Source organism: Dasypus novemcinctus, chromosome 13 (assembly GCF_030445035.2).
Source record: "Dasypus novemcinctus isolate mDasNov1 chromosome 13, mDasNov1.1.hap2, whole genome shotgun sequence".
Classification (NCBI taxonomy): Eukaryota; Metazoa; Chordata; class Mammalia; order Cingulata; family Dasypodidae; genus Dasypus; species Dasypus novemcinctus.
In genome coordinates, this window is record NC_080685.1 from 82209600 (window position 1) to 82226895 (window position 17296).

Genomic DNA, 17296 nt, shown 5'->3' on the forward strand with positions numbered 1-17296 from the left:
TCTAACACAGGATCCTGAAGATACTTCCCCCTATTTTTTTATTCTATGAGTTATATAATTCTGGTTCTTTCATTTAGCTCTTTGATTCATTTTGAGTTGATTTTTATATGTGGTGTGAGGTAGGGGTTCACCTTCATTCTTTTGCAAATGGACATCTAATTTCCCAGCATCATTTGTCAAAGAGACTTCCTTTGCCAATAGAGTGGACTTGACACCCTTGTGAAAAATAAGCTGACTATAAATGATCCCCAATCTCAGGGAATTAGATCTGTATATTATACCCACACCAGCAGGCTTCACCAGGGGCCAGGGTTGAGTATGTCACTGCTGCCTACTTCCAGCCTAGGGGATAGGCAATGGTAGCTGCTGTATGGAGTGTGCAATTCACCAGTATTTGCTGCAATTTACCAGCCTGTTTTTCCTGCTCTTCCCTGGATGCTGCAGAGTGTTCCATTTGGTTTGGGAGTTTCAAAATAGTTGATTCAGAAAGTTCCTGCCTGTTTAATAGTTGTTCTGGTGGAGGGACTGATTCCTGGAGCTTCCTACTCCACCATCTTCCTATTATGAACAATATATTTCTAAAAAAAAAAAATTTTAGTCAGAAGAATGGCATAGGGAAACAGATGCGGCTCAACTGATAGAGCATCTGCCTACCATATGAGGGTTCAATATCCAGGGCCTCCTGACCCGTGTGGTGAGCTGGCCCATCACGTACAGGGCTGCCATGCACAAGGAGTGCTGTGCCACACAGGGGTGCCCCTGTGTGTGTGTGGGGGGGGGGGGGAGAAACACGCAAGGATTGTACCCTGCAAGGAGAGCCGCCCCATGTGAAAAAAGCACAGCCCGCCCAGGAGTGGTGCCGCACATATGGAGAGCTGACGCAGCAAGATGACGCAACAGCAAAAAAGAGATGCAGTTTTCTGGTGCTGCAGAGGGTGCAAGTGAACACAGAACACACAGCGAGTAGACAGAGAGAGCAGACAAGGGGGTGAGGGAGGATGGGGAAGAGAAATAAAATAAATCTAAAAAAAAAGGAAGAATGGCATAACAACATTGTAAAGTGCTATAACTCAGGTATGAACAAAATTCTAAGGGAACAGAGGACAGAATGATTGGAAAACGCTTGGCATAAGGGTTTTTAATCAGGCTATGGAAAATTGAGAGGGAACATATTAAGACTGGTGGTATGGTACCAAGAATGTGCAAATCCTCACTTTGTAAAAGGTATGTTTGAAGGAATAGTCAGTGTAACTGGAGTACAGTGAGTTTAGGAGACAGTGGCAAGAATGAGTCCAGATACCAGGCAAGGATTTGAAGCCTACAGAAAAACCAAGCACCTTATATCACATGACAATCTCAGGAAGAGCCAGAACCAGGATACAAACTAATGTCAGCTGGATTCCAGAGCCAATGCTATAAACATAGAGGTAGGCATGCCCCTAGCACACAGTGGTATGTCTAGAAACTCAATATCAAAATGAATATAGTGTGTTCATTTAACTGATTCCTTAATTTTACTGAAAGTGAAGGGAAGGCGGTAATTTAACCAGTAACTTATTTAAAATATCATTTACTTAAAATAAACACAGCTATATTTTTGTTTAAAACGTGTGTATATAGGTATGAATGTTTTAGAAAACTACAAAGGGCTTCAAAGAAATGTGCTTGTCAGTGGACTCTTTACCACTTTTTTTTTTTTAAAGAAGCTTTAGATTACATAAGTGTTACAGAAAAATATAGAGGATTCCCACAGGCCCCACTCTCTCCCTCTTCCATATTAACAACATCCTTCATTAGTGTGGTACATTTGTTACAATTGATGAACACATATTGAGTCACTGCCACTAACCGTGGATTACAGCTCACATTATATTAATAGTTTACATTCTGCCCTGTACAATTTTGTAAGTTATGACAAAATATATAATGGCCTGTACCCATCATTGCAACGTCATTCAGGACAATTCCAATGTCCCCAAAATGCCCCCTTATTGTACCTATTTTTCCCTCTCTCCCCATAGAACCGCCGATGGCCACTGCCTCTACATCAATGATAAAAGTTCTTCCATTGCTAGAATAACTATAAGTCTACAGGAGAATAATAGTAAGTCTCCTTTAGTCCATTATTCATTCCTCAATCTTGAGGATTTGGGGATGGTGATGCTCACTCTGCCTCTAACTGAGAGGGGGCCTAGATCCCATGGGTCAGATGGCTGGAACTCTCTTGCTTGCAGGTGCTGACTCTCTCTATTCCTTGGGATGGGTGTTGTCTATCATCACCCTGTTAGTTGTCCTGGGTGAGTGCAATAAACAGGAGAGTAGGTGATATAACTCAGCTGAGATTCAGGGCCCAACTGGCACGTGGATAAACCGAAGATTTAAGTCTCTTGGACAGACACCTATCAAGCATAGTACTAACTATAGGTTCAAACAGAAGGGGAAGAAGAGTCATGTGTAGGGAAACCACAAATGAGTCCAAATCTGTAACACTGGGGTGCATAAGCTCCAAGGTAAGGCCACTGGCAGGGCGCCAAACTCCTGAGCTGTCTGCTCTGCCTATAGTCTCTGAATGTCTCTGGAGTACTCAAGAGCCCCGTTATTTGAGGAAATATTTATTGTGGCAGTCAATGAGATCCTGCTGAGACCTACATAAGCGTAAACTCTGGAATGACCTCCCAACTCACTTTGAAATCTCTTAGCCGTAAGAACTCATTTGTATTTACCATTTCCCTCTCATGGTCAAGGTCTCTTTCTAGGTGCATTGCTTGTTGGTGCTTAGGAATAATCCCTTGGTGCCTCTCTATAAGCCAAACTCAGTATATAAGCACACTACCTTCTTCGTGGGAGATGACTCCTGGGATTGAGCCTCTATAGACTTTTAAAGCACGTATTCTCTTTTACAATTAGAAGCATTAAAAAAAAAAAAAAAGCACTGTGTTGGATGGAAAAATTGGGGAAAGATACACTTACCTTATTAAAGAAGGAAAGACTTTTGAAGAAACATTAGAAGAAATGTTTCTAATTTGAATTTTCCCTATGATTTTCTTCCCTGATAAATTTAGGATTTGGAGAGACAGACTTAATTTTGAAAAATGTATCCATTATACTATATTTGTGCTCGTTCATTACTGTACACATTTCTCAATGGTAATATGAGTTGCCAACTAAAAGAGGGCATATATTTCTGGAGATCCCATAGTTCTTAGTTCTAGACTATGTTCCTGAATCAATGTAGTAATTTAGTCATGGTCCTTAGCCATGGAATGTGCAGTCAAAACAGCAGAGAAATCATAACTTTCAGTAAACTTATTAACAACCAATATGCACAAGGAAACAATTTTTTTATTGTGTTAGTGTAACATGAAATAAATGTAGGGGACCCCCCAAAATACTGGCTTAAATCTTTGTAAAGCTGCTAGCTAAAAAAGATGATGATGTCAAAGAGTGGGGGATTTAAGGAGTTGTTTCTGGGATTCTTTCCAAATCCATTATCTAAAGAAGAATTCATACAAATGGAACTTACTATCATCCCTCTAAGCTATGTTTATTTCACAGTATCATGAAATGTTAGAGCCAAAAAGTATTAGAAATTTAGTGATCTTTTAGTTTATTTCATGTTACAGCTACAGAAACTGAGGCTCAAAGAGGTTATGAAGTCAACTTTCAATGAAAACACAGTCAATCTGAAACACTGGCTAATCTAGAAGGCTTTGAAACAAAGTATATATTTTCATATAATGCTTAATTTACATTATTAATGGCTTATATTTAAATAATGATAAAATAAATATCTCAAGATTCTTTCCTATGTGCCCCTCCCTCCCACAGAGACCACAATCCTTTCAGATTATCCTTCCCTCGCCTTTCTTTATGGTTTTAGCATACAAATACATTTCCTTAAATATTCTTTTCTTTAGCTTTACTTGTTTTTGAACATTATATAAAATGACTCATATCATATGAATTCAGTGTCCTGCTCCCTGTTTAATTCATTCATTTTCAGTATTGCTACAGAACATTTCCTTGCTATTACAGTGTCATATTGCATGTATATAGCAATTTATCCATTTTGATATTGGTAGATATTTAAAATTATTTCCAATATTTTGATATTATGAGCAATTTAGTAAATGATTTTTGGTGCATGTTTTATTAGAGTGAAGTTGTTGCATCATAAAAAATTTGCATGTTTAACTTTACGTGATAGTGCTAAAATATTTGCCCAACAGGTTGTATAATTTTATACTCCCGTAAACAGCTAAAATTTTGTCCCATACTCCAAATTCTTTGGAATTTTCAAGTTTAAAAAGTTTCCCCATCTTGTGGGTATGAAGTGATATTTCACTGTGTTTTTTATTTGCTGTTCTCTCATTACCAATGAGGGTGATTATCTTGCATATATGTATTAGTCATTCAAGTTTCTGTATTTAGATGTCCCTATTCAAGTCTTTTGCATAAATTACATTGGATCATGTTTTTTGCTGACATGTAGGAGTTCTGTCTTTTGTTTTTCTAGAGTTTAAATCCTTGGGTGGTTTATATGTATTGCAAGTACCTTTGATGATCAAAAGTTCTTGACTTCTCAATGAAGTCTAATGTATAAGTGTTTCTTTCTGTCTTAAGAAACTTCTCTTTAATCAGTAAAATAAAAAACGAATGCTAGTTTCATCTCTTCCTTTGTAGGCAGGTAGGTAGGTTTTGTATAAGATAGGACCTTCAATGGTAAGAGTTGCCACCTTTCTCAGAGGGAAAGCTTATAATGTTTAATGTTTCAATATAACATATGCTGTTATATTGAAGAGATTGTTTACCATGCTATTTATTTCTAGTTTACTCTCAGTTTCTATCATGAGTGGCTATCGAATTTTATGAAATTATTTTGCATCCATTGACATAATCTCTTCATTTTATCCTATAATTGGCTAATGTAGTGAATTACATGAATTGATTTCTAACATACAGCTACCATTGCATTTATGGGCTAAATACAACCTGGTCAAAAAGCAGTATCCTTTTTATATATTGCTAGAACTAGTTGTAAATATATTGGCTAAATGTTTGTATCTGTGTTCATGAGTGAAACAGACCTATAATATTGTCTTCTTATATTGTTTTGGGTTTTGAAACCAGTCAAGATTATTTTAGCCTTACAAAATGAATTGGAGAAGGTCTCCCCTTTGCCATACTCAACACAGGAGTTGGAACCATTTGATTCTTGAATATGTGGAATTACGTCCCTGTTTTATAGTCAATATTGTTTAGATTTATCCACACATTTACCACTTTCTTTGCTCTTCCTTCCTTCTTGGCTCTCAGACTTTCCCTCTTGGATTTTTCATCTGAGATAACTTTTTTTCCTCCCTAAAGTACCTCTTTTGGGATTTCTTCCTGCCATTAGTATATTAGTCATGGTTCAATCAGAGAAGCAGAACCAATAGATTAAGACATTCGTTACAAGGAAGTGATTTACAAAATTGTGATGACTGGCTAAACCAGTCCAAAATTCACAGGACAGCAATCTGGAGGGGAAGATCATTGACAAGCTGGAATTCAGAGGCATAAGCCGATCCTGTTATAAACAGGCAGAATTTCTTCTCTTTTCTATCTCTCAGGGAAATCTCAGTCCTGTTTTTAAGGCCCTCCAACAGATTCCATCAGGTCCACTCAATTTATCAAGGATTATCTTCCTTACTTAAAATCAAATGACTAGGGGGGCTTTAATTACATTTGAAAAATCTCTTCGCCACAACATTCGTTTTTTTTGGGAAATGTCTTCATGTTGGACACTCATAATAAAAAGGTATTTTAGCTGGAAGAGGATTCTAGGTATTTTTTTCTCAACATACTGAAGAAATCATGCCAGTATCTTCTGAATCCCATTGTTGCTGATACAAAGTAAACTGTTACGTTTGCTGCTCCTTTGAAGATACTCTTTTTTCCTCTTACTGATTTTTAAATCTTCCTGCTTTATTTTTAAAAAATAGGTGCTTACACTGTGTGTGGGCATCGATTTCTTTTTACTTATTCAGTTAGGATTTTAGATTTCTTCAATTTATAGAATGGTTTATTTCATTACTTCTGTCCTTTCAACTACTGTCTCTGTTCCATTTCTCTCCTCTCTTTTTAGAACTGATTAGATGGGTGTGATGGTTAGGGTAATGGGTCAATAGGTCAGGTAATGGTACTCAGTACTTTGGTCCAGCAAGCACTGGGCTAACTGTAATACAAGGGCATTTCATGGACTTTAAACATCAGTGAGTTGATTGCATAGATGGCTGGTTACATCTACAATCAGCTGAGAAGACTACCGTCAAAAGAGTGATGTCTTATCCAGTCAGATGAGGGCTTTAAAAGAAGCGATTTCAGCATTCAAGGAGAGATTCCCATCTCTACTTCAGATAGCCAATGTCTCCTGGGGAGCTCAATGAGGACTTTCACTGGAGTCCCTGGCTTACAGCCTGCCCTACAAAATGTGAACTTGTACGTCCTCATGGTCACATAAGATAATTTTATAAAATCTCATACTATTCACAGATATCTCCTGTTCGCTCTGTTTCCCTAGATAACCCTGCCTAATACAAAGGGTTTTAAGCATTTTCACCCTACCCACCTTTATATTAACCTCTTATATTTTCTATTTCCTTGTCTCTTTGTACTATATTCTACATAGTTTCTTTTTAAGATACACCTTCCAGTTCAGCAACTCTCTCTGGTTAGATCTGCTCTGCTGTCAAATCCACAAATTTCCTTTAATTTTAATTATTGTATGCATCCTTAATAGAAGTTTCTTTGGTACATTATTAAAATTGGTTTGGGATTCTTTGTTTTTGTGTCCTGAACATTTTTCAAGATTGTCTTCTATTTCTTTGAGCATCATAAACATAGCTATTGTATATTATCTTTCTTATCATTATAATATCTGGTGCTTGCAGGTTAGTTTCTGCTAGTTCTCATTCATGATTTTTTTCCTGGAACGTTCGATGATTTTTAACAGTGAAATTTCCCTTTGGAATTTCTGATAGGAGAATTCTTTATTGTCTGGATAAATATAGATTCTTTAAGAGAGGATCTTGCTTCTCTAAGATTATGTGGGAACCCTCATATGTTTAGGATTGGTTTAAACTTGAACTAGAATTTGTCAGATCAAATCAGAAATTATTAATTCAGGCTTCTAATTCCTGTGAAGCCTGATCTGGTGTGCAGTTACCTCTCAGTGTTGCTTTTTTCTCCCTTCCATTCAGCACCAATGCTTTGGACATTTGAGTTTCCTCAAAGAGGCCCAAGAAACAGATGAAAGGATGGAGCACCTTTATTTCTTGTTTATTTTCACTAAGCCATCCCAGATTTATGAGAGTAGGGTCTCCTATTACATTAATCATCTTAGGAAGTGAGCACTGGGCTTTTTTTCCTGTGTCTCCTGGAACCTACCTACCATATTACCAGAAATGAAAGTATATTTCCTTAAAACTATATACTATTCTCCATACACTGGAACAATTTTGGAGCATACATATTGCTAAATAAAAAGAAAATCATAATCATGAATTTGTACCTAATAAACACTTTCACACTCTTTCACCCAGATAGTAATATCTGTCAGAATCACTTTTACTCTTCATTTAGAAGTTTGCAGAATTCGGTCAATGAGAATCTTTTAAACTCTTTCAGGGCTATCTTCAAGTATCATTTTGCAATAGTCATAAAATAATATCAAGTTCTAGAAGATGGCCAATTTGTGCATGCAAAACTATTCATATTGTTGATATAATGGATTGTATTTTGACTGACCACTTTCATACTTCACATTTACCTTTTTATACCAAGTTATATTTTTAAAAAGTGCTATACTGATTTGTATTTTATATTAATCTTATTTCCCTAAGAGTGGGCCAGACACTAAAATTTACTGAGCAACTAAAAAGTGCCTTGCCCTATTTAAGAGTGTACATTCATTAATTAATATATACTTTATCACAACCCTGTGTAGTAGGTGCTAATATTTCCATTTTAAAGAAAAAGAAACTGATACTTATGGACAAATAGCTATTAAACAATAAAGCCAGGATTTAACTTAACTCTGACTCCTAAAATATATGATTTTTCTAAGCAGGCAAAATATTACGTTTTATTAACTTTTTTTCAAATATTAAGAATCTCATAGTCAAAGGGAATAGGTTATATATTCTATCCAAGCATTCAGTACAAAGATTCATACCCATAGATTCAATTAATAGATGATTATAGAGTTAAAAAGAAAGGAAAGTGTCCTGAAATTATAGGAAAGATACCACTCAAGGCTTGAATACAGCTTTACAGTAATTAAAAATGTCTAACAATGGCAATGTTCTGTTATAGAAGAAAAATGCAGAGGTCCATTCTTACCTGTTTGAAAAGTTGGAGGTTAACTGCAGTTTCCAAGAACTGCTTCATCATACTTGAGCGGTGCTTTACAAAACTCTCTTCACAGAAAGTGATGGGCTCACCCTACATAGAAATAAAGATTTTTAGGGCATCAAGAACACGTCAGTCAGATAGCACCCGTCATGGTAATGAAATATTACTGTGTAAGGAGCCACATGGAGAGTTGCAGAGGAAGTATAAAATATAGAGTCACCTCCAAGTGCTTAAAGTCTAAAAGGATTAGGAAAGACCCTTATACCTAACAGTAGGATTTCAGGCTAGAAGAAATATTCCGCTACTACTATAGCTTCCTAATCAAGGATCCCTTGGATTCTTAAAATCGCTCTACTGTACTCTCTCAGAGTGATAGTAAATGCCCAAAAAGAACGATAGATACTCAAATGAAAAAACAACACATACACACAAAAGTTTATCATTAGATTTAATTAACTGTATTAAATAAAGCATGTATATCTGAAAAGATCTATCCATTATATTTTCATTGTGAGTAGTAAAAAATTCTTATTGTAGTAATTGCAGAAGAATTTTTGCCATTGTTATTAGTGTTTTGGTCATTCCTTTGTTCTTAATGATAATTCTTACAATTGCATCCTCTTCATAATAATTCATGCAAATACGATTCTGATTGGATACTTTCTAGGAAAAGTCCCACTTATCATCTGCTTGAGTTTAGCCCTAACTATTTGCTAAGCAATTATATCTTTGTGAATGTCTCCTGGTAGCTTACCCTCCACCAGATGCTCCTCCTTCAGATCAGCAAGGACTTAAATGCCAAGTGCTGATTCCACCTGTTCCACTTATTCCCACGCATGACCTAAGGAAATGGTCACTCACTAGCAGATCCCTACCACCTGTTGTCCCCCTCATACGTCTAAACAGTTCCCTTGCTTATCCAATACATATGAAGTGACTGAATTTTATGACCAAAATGAACAGAGATTTATGACAATGATTCATTACAATTAATCTTGCGTCTATCTGTATGTTGCAGTAAAAGGAAAAAATGAGCCTGTTCACCTTTTTAAAAATATAAATTATAACCTAATTTAAAGGAAGACCCAATGCCTTGATTCAAGAAACTAAGTTAAATTCTGCAACAGGTTCCTTAATGAATGAAAGAATGAGACTAAGTCTGTGTAATTTAAACTTGTACAAATGAGACTAGTACACCTTCTGATGGAAATTAATGATATTATCAAAATGCCTTGTTCAAAAAGTGGCCACTAGTCACACGTAGACATTTAATTTTTTAAAATTTTGCATTTGTTTTTTTTTAAGAAGCTTTAGATTACATAAATGTTCATCAAAAATATAGGGGATTCCCATATACCCTTACTCATCCCCCTCCTATACCTTCCCCCATTAACATCTTTCATTAGTGTGGTACATTTGTTACAACTGATGAACACATTTTGAAATACGGCTACTAACCGTGGATTACAGTTTATATTACAGTTTACACTTTGCCCCTCACAATTTTATGGGTTTTAGCAAAATGTATAATGGCCTGTACCCAATTTAAATTTATTAAAATAAAACAAAATAAACAATTCAGCTCTTCAATCACACTAAGCACATTTTCAAGAGCCCAAAAGCCATACGTGGCGAGTAACTACTAAATTGGACAGCATGGACATAGAACATTTCCCCTCACACAAAAAGTGCCCTTGAACACCACTGCTATAAAAAGACAAAAATAAAATTCAAACAAATGATTAGAGAAGACGTTTCAATGATATATTAATTGTTGCCAACCACCAGCTAATGATCCATAATAAAACTGCAATATATAATTTGATACTGATTGTTGCTAATCTCCAGAGCCATAGAATTTAAAAATTACATGTTTTTAAAACTGGATTATTTACATAAATATATTTGAGAGAATAGAAGCTCAATGTATTTGCCACTATCATAGAACTTATAATCCAACAGAGATGTAAAAACAAATAAATACAGAATCTCATTTAAAATAAAGGTCTTGCTTGTTTTTGTAGCCCTAGTACCGCATCCTAACTAGCATTCAGCACCCAATAAATGCTTTATGAATGAATGAAATGGCAGCTGAATTAAGCCTTTATAAATAAAAATTTTGAAAATAAAATCACCGCTCTTTCTGGCAGTTCTAACTACATCATTGCTGTTACAAAGTGATCAAGACTACTGATAATTTCAGTTTTTAATTTGATAGAAATTTTCCAAAACGTGAGGATGTTTTATGTTACAGCCAATTCTCTTTCTAAAAGTTGTCATTTACACTGCAGAAAAATACTTCAAATATAAAGCTCTATCTCCAATTGAAAAGTTTAGACTTCCTACAAGCAAGGAGGTCTTTTGGTTGGAGGGAGTTGGAGTAGGGGGGCAACAGCAAATGTGAAGGGGGAAAAATAAGTGAAGAGAAGTCTATCTGTGCTTTCTTTCTCTTTTTCTCTCTTTTTTTTTTTTTTTGAGGTACTAGAGCTGGGTTGGGGATTGAACCCAGGACCTCATATATGGGAAGCTGGCACTCAACCACTGAGCCACATTGGCTCCCCTGAGTTGGTTAACGTTTGTTTGCTTGTTGTTTGGGTTTTTGTTTGTTTGTTTTTAGGAGGCACCCGGGATTGAACCCTACACTTCTCTTCTGGGAAGCAGGCACTCAACTACTTGAGCCACATTTACTCGCCTACCTGTGCTTTCTTAAGAGTTGGTCAGAATTTATTAGTCATTGTGAATTATGCTAGAAGAACTCTGTCCTCACTAATCTTTTAGCAATTCTGTCAGTTTTGTCAAGAGAAGTAGTAAAGAGAAAGCTCAGATTTGCCATCCATCAATTTGTGATAATATAAATTATGATAAACTTTGAAATGAATCTTCAGTGTCCTGAAATGTATTAGAATTTTTTCTCGGGGGAAGAAAAATAAATCCCAATTAACAAAACTCTGAAGTTTTATATATCAATACACAGAGTCTCAGAAAGCAGATATGGCTCAAGTGATTGGGCTACCATATGGGAGGTCCAGGGTTTGATTCCCGGGGCCTCTTGGTGAAGGCAAGCTGGCGCACACAGAAAGCTGGCACAGCAAGATGACACAACAAAAAGAGACACAGAGGAGAGACAGCAAGAGATGCAGCAGACCAGGGAGCTGAGGTGGCACGAGAGTTTGAGAGCCTCTCTCCCACTCTGAAGGTCCCAGGATTGGTTCCCAGTACCGCCTAAAGGGAAGACAAGCAACACAGAAGAACACACAGTGAATGGACAGAGAGCAGACAGTGAGCACAAACAACAAGAGGGGAGGGGAGGAGGGAGTAAATAAATAAATAAATCTTTTAAAAAAATACATGGAGTCTCAACTGTCATCCTTGGGGTGAATATTATGAAAGAATTTTAAATGACTCCTCACTATGAGTTATTTAAAATCAAAAAACAAAGACTGCTATAAGAAGAGGAAACTCAGGTTCTTCTAAATGTTTATGATCTGATTAAAAATGAAGATTAAAAATGAAGTTTACCAAAAACTTTCTTCGGTTCCAGGTAAGTTACCCATGTGTTTAGGGTTGCCAATTAAATTCCTAGATTATGCTTCTAATATGAAAGATTTCATTTGGGAGCATATGTCATTTTATAGAGAAAATCTGATCTAGGTTTTTGAAACTAATGGAAGCTTTATGAATCAAAGGTAGAAAAGATAAATTTTGAGAAAAGGCAGGTATGATCAAAAATGAGCAGGGTGTTTGGAGTGGGTATGAATTACAGAAACCATCAGAGGGAGATAATAAAATGTTGGTTGAAGCCTAATAGCTAACAGATATGAATTACAGAAAGTATCAGAATGAGATAAAAGGTAGGCTTGCCATATTAGAAAGGACCCTGTGTGGCATTCTAATACGATTATTTTCTTTAAGACATTGAGAAGCTCACAGAAGTATATACTCAATGAAATGACAAGATTATATTTGTGTTTTAGAATGGAGAATTGATATGTAAGAGGAAATAATGAAACAGGGAGATCAATAAAATATAAAGCAGGCAAGAAAAGATGAACTAGGGCAGTAGAGAGGAAGAAGTAGTGCAACTATCATCAGCTAACATTTTAGGGTGCTTGTTACTATTAACAATAGTGAATGATTACATTATACTGATTAGGCACTGTTGTAAGAACTTTAAACCTGTTAACTCATATAAACCTCAAGCTTATTATGATTTCATTTTACAGATGAGTAAACTAAAACATGGAAAAGGTGTAAGCAGTTTGCTCAATAATGAACAGCGTATCAGGAGAAGAGGCAGGATTCAGACCCAGTCTATGTTCTTAACTGACAAACAGTCTGCCTCTGAGCATCCAGGAATATATGAAATGCTTTATTTCCATATAATTTAATCTGTGAAAGTACTATGGGTCATGACTCCCACTTTACAGATGAGAAAGCAGAGACTTGGAGAGTTTAACTAGCTTAACCAAGGTTAAAAGAGTTTAAAGGTCTGGTGGTCAATTATATTGCTAAATATTTCACTTCAAAATAAACAGGAATTTTTGATCAATTAATATACAGAAGAAGTTCTCAAAATGTGGTCCAGGGACTGAGACCTTTCATTGGGTCTGCAACATCAAAACCATTTTCATAGTAACGTTAAGATGTTATTTGCGCTGTTCACTCTCAATTTATCATGAGATCCAGAGGGGCTTTCCAGAGGCTTACATGGGTTTGCGAAATTGCAACAGACTGAATGCAGAATCAGATATGAAAATTTAGCAGATTTCTAGGAATCCAGATATTAAAGAGATGTGAAAAAACATAACATTCTTTTGTCTAAATACTTTTGTTTAGAAATATGATTATTTTTATAAAAATATTTTATGTGAATTTGAAATGGGCTTATATTGTTGTTTTAATATAAATTAATAAAAAAATTAATTTTAATTTTTTAACATGGTAGATACCAACAGATAAATGAAAGTCATCCAAATCCGAAAGGAAGTAAGACTATCTCTAATGGCAGATGATGAGATCCTTTATATAGAAAATTCCAAAGAATCCACAGAAAAAATAATGGAGCTAACAAATTCAGTGAAGTTGCAGGCTACACGATTGACATGGAAAAATCAGTTGTATTTCTATATACCAGAAATGAACAATCTAAAAACACAATTCCACTTACAATAGCATATGAAACAAAATATCTAGGACTAAATTTAACCAAAGAGGTGAAGGACTTTTACACTGAAATCTACAAAACAACAATGAAAGAAATTTAAAACAACCTAAATAAATAACAATCCATCCCATGTTCATCAATAGGAAGATTTAATATTGTTAAGATGCCAGTCCTACCCAATGTGATCTCAAGATTCAGCACAATCCCTTATCAAAATCTCAGAAGCCTTTTTTGCAGAAGTGGAAAAGCCAATCCTCAAATTCACCTGGAACAGCAATGGGCCCTGAACTGCCAAATCAATATTGCAAATGAAGAACAAATTTGGAGGACTCACAATTCAAAATTTACTACAAAGCCATAGTAAAGAAAATTGTGGTACTGGCATAAAGATAGAGACAAATGGAATAGAATTGAGAGTTCAGAAATGAACCCACCTATCGATGGCCAACTGTTTTCCACAAGGGAGGCAAGTCCATTAAATGGGGGAAGAATGGACTCTTCAACAAATAATGCTAGGGTAAACTCAATATCCATATTCAAAGGAATGAAATTGGAGTCCTACCACACACCATATACAAAAATTAACTCAAAATGGATAAAGGATTAAACTTAAGAGCTAAAAACAAATTTCTGAGAAAAAAAACAACATACGAGAAAACCTCACGACCAGGGATTTTGCAGTGATTGCTGAAATTTAACACCAAAGCACAAGCAACAAAAGAAAAAGATAAAATGGGCTGTATCAAAATTAAAAACTTTTGTTCATCAAAGGGCATTATCAAGAAAGTGATCTAAAGAATGGGAGAAAATAGTTGCATACAATATAATCGATAAGGGTTTAATATCCAGAATATTATAAAGAATTCCCAGAACTCAGCAAAAAGACCAACAACCCAATTTTTAAAACGGGCAAAGGATTTGAAAAGCTCGGTATCAGTGATCATCAGGGAACTGCAAATCAATACCATAATGGGATACCACTTTACATCCACTGAGCTGGCTATTAAAAAAAAAAAAAAAGGGAGACTATAACAAGCATTGGCAAGGATGCAGAGAAATTAGAATCCTTATAAATTGATGGTATTGTAAAATGGTGCAGGCACTGTGGAAAACAGTTTGGCAGTTCCTCAGAATGTTGAGCATTTTATAACCATATGACTTGGCAATCTCAGTTCTATGTATAAATCCAAAAGAAATGAAAGCAGGAAACTCTGACAGTTGTACACCAATGTTTATAGCAGCATTATTCACAATAGCTAAAAGGTGGGACCAACCCAAGTGTCCATCAACAGGTGACTGGATAAACAAAATGTAATATATATGCATCCAATGGAATATTATTCAGCCATTGAAAGAAATGAAGTTCTGATACATGCTATAACATGAATGAATCTTGAAAACATGCTAAGTGAAATAAGCCAGACACAAAAGGATAAATAATGTATGATTTCACTTATAAAATAGCCAAATTTGTAGAGACAAAAAGATTACAGATTACCAGGGGCTGGGAGGCAGAAGTGGGAAAAGAATGGGGAATTATTGCTTAATGGGTACAGCGTTTCTGTTTGGGGTGGTGAAAGAGTTTTGGTAATGGATAGTGGTGATGGTAGCAAACTATTGGGAATATAATTAATACCACTGAATTGTATACCTGAAGGTGGTTAAAATTTTGAGTTGTATATACATTATCACAATAAAAAGTTCAAAAATACATTGATACACTTCATATAAATAAAAGTTCTCTGGGGTACTCGATAATTCTCAAGAGCACAAAGGCATCTGGAGAACAACATTTGGAAACTGATGATGTAGAGGAACAAGTATCAGGCAAAGATGACTTCCAGATTTCTAGCTGGGAATATAGAAAATAAACCAGGTTGAGAGATAAACTGATAAAGTCACTTTTTGCATGTGTTTTAGGTCAGGTTCTAAGCTGAGCCTGAGAGTATGATTTTTGTTCAAATGATTTATTAATAGAGTACTCTCAGAAAAAAAAAAAGTATTAAGGAAAACAGAATAGGGCAAGGGGGAAAAGCCAATGAAGAATAAGGTCTCACCTGGTGATTAGCTTCGCTTAATCTCATGTGAAAGTAGCAGGTGCACCACAGGATTGATCCCACCTTGAAGAAAGAAGGCCAACCTCTTATACCACAGTCTGCCTGGTGAGGCACCTCTCTTTTGGCCAAGAGCAATTCTTCAGCAAAGGGAGTAGCAACCAGTACAGGAAATGTGGGCAGCATCCACTTACACAGCATTTTAAAGGAGAGGTGCCTGAGGGGCACATGGAGATAGAGGTAGCACAAAGCTAGGAACTCAAGTTTGGAAAATTTGTGATTTCAATAGGAGTTAGCCGCACAGAGGTGAGTATTAAGGTCAAAGTGATCATTTTAAATGGGAGTAAAAACTTACACAATTGAGAAATAACCATCTATAATCTTACTTATTTAAAAATTGTATTGTCTCGACAGAAAAAGTAAATAAATATTTGTTGCTGTGGAGACACAGGGTAATCAGTCAGAAACAGAATAGCAAAACAGAAAAAGTCTTCATAGGAGAATTCTGATGTGACGGAAAAGCAACTTAGTCTTTTGCTCCAAGAAACAGTGATGAGGCAACAAAAAGGAATCAAACCCAGAATCATTCAGATAAAAGACAAACAAAGGAACATATAAGGATGTCAGGAAAATAAAATCATTCCTATTCCTACTAGGAATGATTACTAAATCATTACTAAATGAAGCTCATGTAACAGTAAAGAGAAACAGACTTTACAGAAAGAAATCATCATTATTACTGTGACATTTAAGTGCCATGTCAGTTAACAAATATATACTGAGTACCAACAAAATATCAGTCCCTAGGAGGTATGCTAGTTTGTTATTAATAATAGTAAAAATACCAAAGTTCATATTCAATTTACTTTTTAAAATACATAAATTAAAGCAGATTCAAAATTATCTATAGAAAAATGTCACTTAGTCAATGCCATAGTAACTAATAAGTGAGAAAGGAAAGATAGCATTGAAGCCAGCATGTTAGGAACTGTCTGTGACTTGTATCCAATGGTACCTAACATGACCTCTCAAGTGGTTGTCAAGCCTTGTATTAGTTATTTTTATAAATCTTATCTGTGACGTTTTGAGGCCTAGGACTAAATTCTTACTCATCATCACATTCCCTACAGTATCCAACACAGTACCTTCCATTTTGAGTATTCAGTAAATACCCACTAGTTACTATTTTGATTATATAGAATAATTTTGGCACAGGTAAGATATGGATAAATTGGGGTGTCTATCTGCCCTAATATTATATTCCGCTTCAGAGCAACGACAATTATTGACTTAATATAATCTCTTTGTTTGTCTTTAAGAATGGATATCTTTTAAGTTCTTTGTTGTCTGCTGCAGTAGGAAACTGTGCAAGAACAATTAAATATTGGAAATATAGATGGATCTGATAAGGATGTGCATGATTTAGCAAGAGTTCACATTAAAAGAAAAGGTATGAAGAAAAAGGACAATACAATAAATGTGAAATATAATCTAAAAAAACCACGAACATCATACTTACTGAATTCCTTAATGCACTTAAATATGTAATGTCACCATTACATAAGGAGTATAAACAAACTAAGCAAATATATCTTCATACTGATGACTTATTTAAATTTTAAAATCCCTGAAAGACTCTGCTATCAGTTCTTTCATAGGAATTTTCAAATATGTGCAGGTTCTC

At 35.5% G+C, this 17296-nt stretch overlaps 1 protein-coding gene across 7 annotated transcripts in view; it reads right to left on the reverse strand.

The window, feature by feature from the left end:
• DENND1B (DENN domain containing 1B) overlaps window positions 1–17296 on the reverse strand; it is a 296281-nt gene that overhangs the window by 64320 nt on the left and 214665 nt on the right. For all 7 annotated transcript variants that reach the window (XM_023584048.3, XM_023584046.3, XM_058274918.2 and 4 more), the window contains one exon: window positions 8383–8484. In XM_023584048.3, coding sequence (XP_023439816.2) covers window positions 8383–8484 — 102 coding nt within the window. The remainder of the gene's footprint in view (window positions 1–8382; window positions 8485–17296) is intronic.